General features: G+C 40.2%; 1 protein-coding gene across 1 annotated transcript; it reads right to left on the reverse strand.

Moving 5' to 3' along the window:
- Window positions 1-928: 928 nt before the first annotated feature.
- CLEC3B (C-type lectin domain family 3 member B) lies at window positions 929-8,251 on the reverse strand. Its single transcript, XM_063304026.1, has 3 exons — window positions 8,001-8,251; window positions 4,344-4,442; window positions 929-2,865 (listed from the first exon to the last, which is right to left on the reverse strand). The coding sequence occupies exons 1-3, from the start codon at window positions 8,101-8,103 to the stop codon at window positions 2,465-2,467; spliced, it is 603 nt and encodes a 200-aa protein (XP_063160096.1). The 5' UTR covers window positions 8,104-8,251; the 3' UTR covers window positions 929-2,464.
- Between the last annotated feature and the right edge of the window lie 2,669 nt (window positions 8,252-10,920).

Genomic DNA, 10,920 nt, shown 5'->3' on the forward strand with positions numbered 1-10,920 from the left:
TAGCCAACTAGGAGGGATCAAGGGCTGTCTGGCTCAATCAGAAATGCTAAGAGTTCCATCATGAATAGCAAGCAGATGGATACTGAAATGCTCTTCCTCTTGGGCCTCCCAATAACATATAATGCAAACAGAGATGCTCTTGCCATGTGGTCAAGGAAAGTTCTTATGTGGGCGTTTTACAATGTCAGTAGTTCACCGGATGAATTAAAAAGATGACAAAATAAGAAATATAGCAAAATTTTGAGTAACTTTGTTCAAAATCTAGCCTTGAGTTTTTGCATCAAAGAAATTGATAGATACATCCCACCACCCACCACCCCCACTCAGTATTTTAAAATCAGTGTTTTGCAGACATATTGAAATCAGATTCTTGCTATAAATTGCTGACTGGAAGTACCTTTGATAATTGCTCAGATGGGAATTCATATACTTTGTGTCCAAGTAACTTGTTTGCACAATTCTACATTTATTTCAATTTTCTCTCATGGTTGCTGTCATTGCTCTGACACATGTCACTAGAGAGTTGGTGCATGCCAAGTTACATAACTCACATAGAAACACAAATATCAAATGATAGATGAATGGATAGGGGCTGATAAAAAAATCTGTGAAACAAGAGATTCTGTGATATATGTACAAAACTTCTACGCTGGAAAAAATTTACCTTTGGTAAAGTGTTCTTGGTTTTGTAAATTCCTGAATACTACGAACAAATCAAGCTATAGTATATACATTCAACCCAGGTACCCACATTGGCATATCTTAATTGCATGATCCATCTGTGAGTTCCAGGGTGTAGATCTAAATCCTACCAACATTAATGGGGCCTGAGTGTAGTTCATAATTAATGTGTTGCACTGGTTTTAATGGGACATGAGCAATGGGCTGTAAGCATCACATTTGTGCAGAGATATAACACAGACTGGGCTTTCATGCAGCACTCAGCTTTATTTCATGGGTGGTGCCATCTAAATACACAGCATTATACAATTTTGCAATGCTGGTTCTGGTTCACCCCACCACCAGTTCCAGCCCTCAGTGAGCTCTTTCCATAGTCAGCAGTCCTTTCTTTTCAAACATGTGATATAACTCTTTCTGCATAGATTGACTCAGGCATTTGAATTAATGCAGATGGAATACAGCGAGAAGAGAGGGAGCAGGCATAGGGACACGCAAAGGCTCCAGGCCAAACCTCTGTGCATTTGTCATGGAAGGCTGAAGGGCTCCCAAGTGCTTTTGCCTGAGCATACATACAAGCCCCCTCATGACTGGAGTCCCCAGTAACATATTAGTGTTTCTTTCCTAGTCTTTTGCCCTGAATGCATGAAAGTACAGGATGCATGTATGTGGGGACCTAGAGGGTGGGGCTTATGTTTACAGCCCTCCCCTTCCCAGTTAAAATGATCTCATCTTTATTTCAAAGCCTGGATAGAGCAATTGTGCTGTTTCATTGTGACATTTGGCATTTTAAAGCTGAAGTGGTAACCTGGAGTCCTGGGAATCCCCCAGGATTGTTCCATCAGAATAAAAAGAATTATTATAGATTGGGGGGGGGGGGCAAAGGGCTGGATGCTACACTGAGAAGACAGGAAGGGAAAAAGAGGGCTGGAAGCTGGAAGGGGGGCAGAGTTGGCAAAGGGGTGATTAGTGGGCAAACAGACAGATGGGCAGCAAAGGGAACGGGTTTGAGCAGCAGAGCAGTGGCTGCACACAAGCAGAGCAGAGGAGTGCAGACAAGGGGATGGAGAGGGGAAAACAGAGAGCCAGGAATGCAAGGGAAAGAATATCAAGATGGCACCTAGATGTAAACAGAGGAAGCCATGACAGAGAGCACCCAGATGGTTCAGATGCTGCTCTGTCCTGTTTAAAAAGCTGGACATAGTTCTTCTTAGATAAGCAAGGTAGGGAAAGCATGCAGAGCAGGTTGTCTGCAGTTCTTTCCAAACCCTTTACCAGCTTGGTCATATGTTGTGTGCTGTGTGCACTGGAAAGCACAGTGTGGGCTGTATCTGCTCTGCTCTGGATCACATCTGGAGGAAGACAGAAGCTGCCCAGGGATGCACTAGACCAGTGTTTCTCAACCTTGGCAACTTTCAGATGTGTGGACTTCAATTCCCAGAATTCCCCAGCCAGCCATGCTCTCAAATAGTGAAGCCTTTGCAATAAATTTTGAGGGTGAGGATATTGGTATTTATGACTTGTACCTAAATAAGTATAATGTTGCTTCTAACATGTAGGATGTAGCTTTCAACCAATTAAAGTGCAGCATAGGTCTAATTCATTCTAATCCATTGCCATAACAATTTTTCTGCTAAGTGTGTGTAGATATGTATATGTCTCATCATAAATATCTATATATCTATGTATAAGCATGCACACACACACATGCACACACACAAAACTCAGTTCCAGGGATCAATGGAAAATACGTTCCATACAACCTTCCCCAAGAGGAATCTCTCTATTAAACAATCATGAACTGGCACACATAGAGCAGCTGGTCTCTGCACCTCTTGTCAAACCACTTTCCCACAGCCACTGCAGATAACGCTGCACAGTTTTCTTTCTTCCCTCCATCAGGCTGGGTGGTGATCTCTGTTTCCCAATTCTTATAGCTAATGCCATTGCTGGTCATGTCTACCCATTTGCCTTCCACTGCTAGGTCGTTGATGCCAAGCCAAATTTCCACCTCAGTCCCAAGGGTCTTCCTCACATAGTCATAGAGAGCATCATTTTCGTCACCTGTCTGTGGGGTACTGAGGGTGCCACCCTGGGAAATGCAGTCTTCACTGGCCTCATGATAGGTCTTGGCGTGGGAAAAAGCCAGGAAGCATTTTAGGTTGATCTTGGTGCCTTTCAGACAAACTAATAAAAGACAACAAAAAAAAGGGAGAGACAAGGTATTATCAGAAAAGGAATGCTAAACTTGAGAATTAAAAATGGCTCTGCTAAATTATTATTATTATTAATACAAGATTTTTATCTCATCTTTTTAATATATAACTCACGGCCATGAACATACCTAACACTCCTGTCTCCTATTTTCCTTACAACAACAATTGCTACCAGGACATGTGAAGCCATCTTCCTGCTTCTGGGTCAAAAGCAAAGGACTGAAGGACCTCTGCATAATGAGACATGGCATGGCCCACAGTTTCTCAGGGAAAGCCTGGCACACAAACATTGGCAAACTTTGACTGTACTGTAGTTGCTAGTAGTAATTTTGCTTGCAAGGAGTCCAAAGTACCTGGCACAAGGAGAGGAATATATGAAGTGTTTGGCCACCCAGATAGTTTGGCCATCTAATGTTCGCCATTTAATGTTTCACCAGGAACATTATCCCTCTGCCTGCCAGCTAGATGGTGATGGTGTTTCTCCAGTAGACAGTTGTGCTGCATCTCTCTCCTGAGCCGTTTCTGTGGATGGTGATTCACTGATTTTTTTCTGCCTGCCTTTCTGCCCAGCAGAGCCCTGATTCATGTTCTCTCTTTTCCATTGCTTTGAATAACTAACTAATACTATGTAAGTAAAATCTCAGCAACTTTGGCTTTGGACCCCAAGTCTCTTGCTTATTGAGAGTTTTTGTGATTGACAGTGAAGTAACTTGTGGCCCATAACTGAAACCAGGGGACTATCTAAGTAACCAAGGGCAGGGAGGGTTCTGAGTATCAATTTCTGAATCCATAGCAAGAGATTGTAGATTTCCTAGAAATCTCATACACCACTCATGTGCACAAGCAATGGGGTTGTGGTGACAGAGGGAAAGCAAATGATTTAGCAATGGTGTTTGTATGTTAAGGTAGGGAGTGTACTTGAAGTTGCTTGTTTTGATGTTCTTTTTTTGTGTTTTTGCTCTGAGTATTTTCATCTGGTGTGATCTTGTCATCTGTATGCCTTTTTTGGGAAGAAAAAAACTGGGGTACTTTGATGTTTGTCACTACGACTCCTTTTTGGTTTCACTCAGTTTCTTTGCCAAATTATTTGTGTCTGAACCTCCTAATTTATCTTATGTGAAATGGGTGTTGAAGCTGAAAATATGGGTTGAAAAGAGTGTTTCAACATTTTGGAACCCCCAGGCTATCTCTGATTTATGCTGAAGTTATGAGCAAATCCTTTTCTTTTTATTTCTCCTCTTCCGGGATTTTTTTTTTTTCTGATTAGCCCCAAACATCACAGCAGCCATTTTGAGAAAGCATTCATGACATCGACTCAATATGGCAAATATGCTCACTGGTCCAAAAATTTGTGGGCTCCTGGAAATCTGTTTTTTTCTTGACTATGTTTGTTCTACAAGCCAAGCCAATTTTGTGGTCTGGGAAAGTTACAATTATTGGATTTTATACCTGTTTGAAGTGCTTGCTTTTCCTTTAGTAAGGCCACCTCCTGGGAAAGATTCTCTAGTTGCTCTTTAATGTCTTCAATCATTCTGAGGCTTACAACATCTGTTAAGTGAATAATGAGATAAATGATAACATCTGTCTGCATCTGGTAACTGCACATTCAAACTGATGAACAGAATGAAAACCTCCTTCTCCATTGGTGATGTAACCTCAAAGGAAAAGGAAAAAAAAAGAAATTATGTGTACTTGTCCTAAATTTGTATACTATTGTATGTTTTGTAAAGTTATCACCTGAAAATGCTTCAATACCTCAAAAAACAAAACAAAACCCCTCCCTTTGTTGCAGATGGCTTTTTAAATGAACGAGCTGGAAAAAAAAAAGGCAATTCTAGTTCCTTGTATACGTTCTCTACCCTTTCTAGCTTCATTTTATCAAAACTTTCTATTCTCATATGACCACACCCATTTGGTTTTAGTGGTATATTATGTACCATGTACAATTATGTAATCTTCTTCCTTCCATTTGTGGCACTGTAAAACTTTTCAGACAATAAAAACTCAAGATCCTTTTGTAAATCAAGCCTTGTTTATATGTACACTACTTTACTTCTGGTTACCACAAGTTTTAAATCACAATGTGACATCTAATCTACGGATGCACATAGCTAAACTGGGGTTTACTGTTATTTAACTCACAATTTCACAATGAGAGAGAGGGAAGTGAGTAGCCTGTAATTAACCAGACTTCCAGGAAACTTCAGCTTCTAATTAACCTTTAGACTCTGAAAACAGAATGAAAACTTGGTGGAAGGTCAACAACCATATATAAAAGCCTTGCCCACCACAGTGATCTGGAATTTTCCTAGGCACCCTCCTCCATTATGGGCTTGCAGAATAGTGACTTTTGAGACAGAATATATAAAGGACAGTTTTGAAATACAATAAATATCCTCAAACCTGGCCACTTTGTTTATTATTGTTATTGTATTCTCAGCTCATTTCTGACCCATGTTATATATGAGGCTGAGTTTTCACTATGAGAACTGAAGGTGCCTTACAAATTAAAAAGAAGGGTATCAGTGCTGATGGTTCTTTTAGGCATTGGTCCAACTAAATTTAATGGGTTCCGCTAGTCACATTCATCACAGTATCGACCTTATTTCAAACTGAGCTCTCCTTGCCCCTAAGTACATAGAACTATTCTAGTAATTTAATTAATGTAATTGCTAACTACTGAATGGTCAGGACAGGATTCATTGTGGACGTCTCTTCCACAGGTCTGTAGTTCAGTGTATCCCTGCACGTGTACATGACAGCTCACCTGTGAATCCTCTCTTCTCCCTTGAGTCTTGCGCTGCTATTGCTGGTTAAGCAAGTAAAGGCCTATTAACAGAATAAGCAAACTACAGCCCTGGAATCAATTTCTGATGCCTCATCCAACCACATCACCAAACTTCTGTGGCTCAATTGCCTAATACAGTAGCTTGGCTTTTGGACATTTTGAAGTGTGGGATACATAAAACTGAAGAAGCTCTGCCATGCCCCTATCTATTCTGTCCTCAAATCGTTTGCAATGCAGTTCAAAATTTTAATAAAATTATTATTAAAAATTATTATTAAAAAAAGAGAGCCATGTTTTCCTACACCAGGGGTTCTTAAACTTTTTGCCATCACACCTCCCTTTAGTATAACCTTAATGTACACATCTTCCCTAAAATCCAAACACTAAAATGAGCACAAATGAACAATGAAAACAATACAATGAAACTTTGGGAAAGGTGGACTTACTGTAACAATGTACTAAAAGGTTCTTCACACCACCCCTGGACTTTGTCTGCACCTCCCTAAGAGAGGTACCCTTCACAGTTTGGGAAACCCTGCCCTATACCATCCGTAAATGAGAAAAGCATGCCATGACCTGGAGACTGGTGCCCCACGAAGGCTACCTGCAGCCAATTGCTGCTCAGATCAGCCAACCCAAAGTTGCAGGCGGCAAATCTCAGCTAAGCAGCCCTCCCTCTCCCTGCTTGGAATTTACCACAAACAATTGACTTGCTGCCCTCATTTGAATGTTCAAAAGCAATTTCTCCCCTCCCTTCATAGAGAGAAATACGAATTCCAGTAGAAGAGAGTATCTGTAGTTCAGGGTTGAACTGTGGAGTCCTTGGTGCTCCCTGAGCTTGGTTGTTTGCTTGCAGACGTTTCATTACCCAACTAGGTAACACCATCAGTGCTCAGTGCTCAGAACGGATGATGTTACCTAGTCGGGTAATGAAGCATCTGCAAGCAAACAACCAAGCTCAGAGAGCACCAAGAACTCCACAGAGATGCAAGTGCGTTTCTAGCCCCCTCCTCATCTCTTGGGGAGACCACTAGAAAACCCAGAACCAGACTGTGAAAGGTGAAAGATCCCCTGTGCAAGCACCGAGTCATGTCTGACCCTTTGGGGGGATGCCGCTTTTGCGACGTTTTCTTGGCAGACTATAGGGCGGGGTGGTTTGCCTTAGGAAGGCAAAAATCATCCTCCAAAGAAAGCCATCCTTCTTTGGGAGGGAATCTCTCCCTGGGCATAGAAAATTAGCACTTAAAGGAGAAAATAATCAGAACATGGAAAATTAGTTTTCTGTCTATTCCTAAAGTTTCACCTCCAATAAATATTGCCCAAAATGTTTAACATGTTAACTGTGGATGTGGTTATATCACTTTGGAGCACACTTGAATTCTCCATTGAGCAAACGGTTTGAACTATCTTACACAGAGGCTTGTTTGAAAAGAAGGGTTTGGGAATCATATTTAATGATTATAGCTCATTAGCCCATTCAACCATGTTCATGTCCAGACTGTCAGTGAATCTCAAGAACTTGAGATAATTCAATAATAAATATATTTTAGTCACCCAGGAGCCAAAATTCTCTAGGCAACATCCAGATTCCTGACATCATGGTACAACATATCCAGGTTATGAAGAAAAAAAAAGACATTGGCCAGCCTGGTTTGAGAAACAAGGAAAAAAGTGTATTTTGCAGTTACTGGAATACCCTAAAAGTTAAAAATTAGAACACAGTCCGGTTAACATCTCCTTATGTTTATTTGGCTTTCTTTATTTAATAAAACAGAACAAAGAGAAAAAATAACAAAGAGAAAAGAAAAAGAAATAGGCTATATATATGAAATATTACACAACGGTTTCAGTAAAAGATCTACAAAGAAATAAGTCCCACTGAGTCTAACATACTTTATTCGTAGGTAATATACTGTAAGAGTAATGTTTATTTAGTGCATACTTTTATAGGATTGCAATCTAATCCAATTCTCTCTCTGCCCGCATTACAGCACAAGATTAACTGACTGTAAACAAAAGTCTTGTGTTGTTATTCCCCAGGAACAAGCACTGCAGAATCAAACTCTGTTCTTTTGCTACATCAAATACTTATTTGCCTGGCTGTATGCAGGTATGGAAGAATCCGATCCATTTAGAGGTTCCATTCATTTTCAATCAGAAACAAAAATTTTGCTGTAATTTTGCTGTAATTTTAATCTATATTGGCTGCAGTATATAGAACAATAATAGAACAATTTTACCCCTTTAAACCAAATTTTGCAAAATAGAAAGAGCCCTATGAAATGGAGACTTGGAAGTTAATCTTCTTGGCTCCTTACCTTTTCTGAGTTCTGACTTTTTCTTGGGTCTGGTGTTTTGTTGAGCTGTTATTTGTGCCACACAGAGAAGGCACACGAGAAGGCAAATCCCTCGGAACAGCATTGTGCTGCTGCTACGCTCAAGGAGAGTGGAATGAAAGTGAATTTGGGCTGCCTTGAGTCAAGCTTCTTAACATGGCATTAACCAGAAATGTCTGGCCAAGAAACAGTTCCAATTTCTTCTGTAGTGTTCCAGTGACTAAAGGTTATTTTGCAGATTGCTGGGAGAGATCCAGTATCCTAAGGGCTTTCCAACTAAACATGAAGGGGCGTGTATGTGGAGACAGGATGCTTCTTTACTTTTGTGGGCCTTTTTAAAATTCGCAAATTAAAAAAGCAAGACTAACAGTGCTTATTTCCATTATTCCACTGAGAGTCCCAACACAGTGTTTCCACCTACGGTTCCCAACTTTTAAACCAAGCACTGTAGCTAGGCTTTTATGAACAGATCAATATGCATTTATTTTGTATTAAAATTTCTAGCTCACTTTCCCTGTCCAACAGAGGCATGCAGGCTAGCAAAATTCAGTGAATGTTTGAAATAAAAACAAAGTATGTTGTTAAAAAAATGAAATAACCAAATCAGCTTAAATCAGCATAAATAATTTAAAACAAGCTCGGAAGTCCTGTGGCATCTTAGGGCTCTTCTTCATGGCCATGTTCATTTGCACTCTTCACATCCTTGACAAAAGCTGTGCATCAATTCTGCTGCCCCGAAAGCCAAAGTCTATTCTGCCTCAGTGACAAGACTGGTGCTGTTCTTATAGTTTTAATGAATGACAGTTTAAACACAGTTGATGTATTTGATGGATTCCTCTGTACAGCCACCACCATTTGGTGTCTTTAAAGTGTGCTTGGGTGACTCTGGGCAAGTACCTCAGATGGCTTTAGACACCTTTCAGATTGTCTGACGATCAGGTCACCAATGCGGGTAACTGTTACTTAGGGATTTCTGAACTTGGATCTGGCAACCTTCTTGGAGATTGCTAGCCTCATGGTTTAGACACACGTCTGTCACTCTTTTGGAAGAACACAAAACTTGTATCCAAAAAGTAGCCCAGCTGACAGGTGACATGCATGGCAGAAGAGCATAGCCTGAAAAAAAAGCTTCAATCTGTGCTTCTCTGCCATGCATGAGACTCATCAGTTGGGTGTGGGATAAATCAAGAGGGAGCAATTATTAAATGCTGCAAGGGAAGGTCAGTGTAGGGAGCAGCAAAAGGCCATAGCCAGCAACACTTTAATCACTTCATGCCCTTCAAATGCCCTTGTGATTTGTCACTCGATTAAAAGAGGAAACAGGCAGATTTTGTCAATTGCATCATAGCTTCCTTATATTTGAAATTGCTAGATGCCTCAAGGGAGCAGCAGACATGACAATGATTGATTGCAGCCAACAGCACTTGGAAGTACCCAAGTGGAGTACCCAAAATGGCATTGGGTACCCAAAATGGAACCTACTCAGAATTCTGTAACCAGGAGAAAATACAACAACCAGCCTTAGAATTGACAACCAAGATACTGAAGTAGTGGATAACTTCTGCTTTGTAGGATCAACAGTAAAGGAACCAGCAGTCCAGAAATATGCCACAGACTACCACTTGGTAGGGTAGCAATGAAGGTCTTGGAAAAGATTGTCAGATGTTGTGACGTGTCAGTACCTACAAAAATCAGAATGGTGCAGGCAATGGTTTTCCCCGTGATACTCTATGGAAGTGAAAGTTGGACTTTGAAGAAACAGGAAAAAGATTATTGACACTTTTGACCTTTGGTGTCGAAGGAGACTTCTGAGAATTCCATGGATAGCCAAGAAAACAAACAAATGGATCATAGAGCAAATCAATCCAATTTTTTTTCTATAGGCACAAATGATCTAGCTCAGTTTATCATATTTTGGACACAGACATAGCTCTCTGGAGAAATGTGGGAAGAAAGAGGACAACCAGCAGCAAGATGGATAGACTTGATTACAGTGGCAATGGATACATTCTTGGAAGACCTGAAGGGCTAGGTTGGGGACGGATCGTCCTGGAGAAAGTCTATATGGTCATTAAGAGTTGATACCAACTTGATACAACATAATCAATAATAAGTATACCAAAACACATATAAAACTATATTAACATAAAATACGCAGACATACCTCTCTGGAAGCAATTATTTATGTACCATCATAGCCAGTATACAGAAATTGGCTACACTACCTGAGTTCTTCACCTCCTGATCAACTAAAACGAGGTTGGGATAGCCCTGCCTAAGTATCGTGATGTAATTGAGGGAATACATGTAGCTCACATATCTCTATAAAAGCAGCAGCACAGCAGTACATGACCCACAGTTTCTTCCTCACCACATGGGCAGAGATGCTGTTCTTCTGGAATGTTGCAAAACCTGTCCTCCAAAAAAGCAGATGGAACAGCATTATAGAGAACCAATGTAAAAGCTCTTCCAATATTTTTGGAAACAATATTAAATAATGGGCAGGTGCAATACTTTTTTTTTTTTTAGTCTCACTGAGATAAAGTAAGGTAGGGCCAGGCTAAAATCATTTTGGAGGTTAGTATCTCTGGTTTGTTGCTTAAAGAATGATTTAGCAAATTAACATATCTTCACAGACAAATCTTTTGGAATTTGCCATAACTGTTTAATTGCTTTAAAACTAAAACTTGTACATTTTTTCCCAACGAAAGGATGGTCATCTCCATTGCCCATTATGGTGTGACCTTCCAGAGGCATGTCATTCTAATTTGATTCTATCTTAACTGGACAATTAACAGCTGATTATCAAATAAAATAATATAGCAGATATATCTATGTTTGTGTTGGGTCTACAAATGCACTGACAATAGTCAAACTGGTTATACAGAATGGTCAACATCAT

Source organism: Candoia aspera, chromosome 4, assembly GCF_035149785.1.
Source record: "Candoia aspera isolate rCanAsp1 chromosome 4, rCanAsp1.hap2, whole genome shotgun sequence".
Taxonomy (NCBI): domain Eukaryota; kingdom Metazoa; phylum Chordata; class Lepidosauria; order Squamata; family Boidae; genus Candoia; species Candoia aspera.

Coding starts and splice junctions, on each gene's coding strand:
- CLEC3B (XM_063304026.1), bottom strand. CDS start 8,103: ATGCTGTTCCGAGGGATTTGCCTTCTCGTGTGCCTTCTCTGTGTGGCA. Junction 4,443..8,000: donor AAAGTCAGAACTCAGAAAAG/GTAAGGAGCCAA, acceptor TTCACTTAACAG/ATGTTGTAAGCCTCAGAATG. Junction 2,866..4,343: donor AAAGCAAGCACTTCAAACAG/GTATAAAATCCA, acceptor GTCTTTTATTAG/TTTGTCTGAAAGGCACCAAG.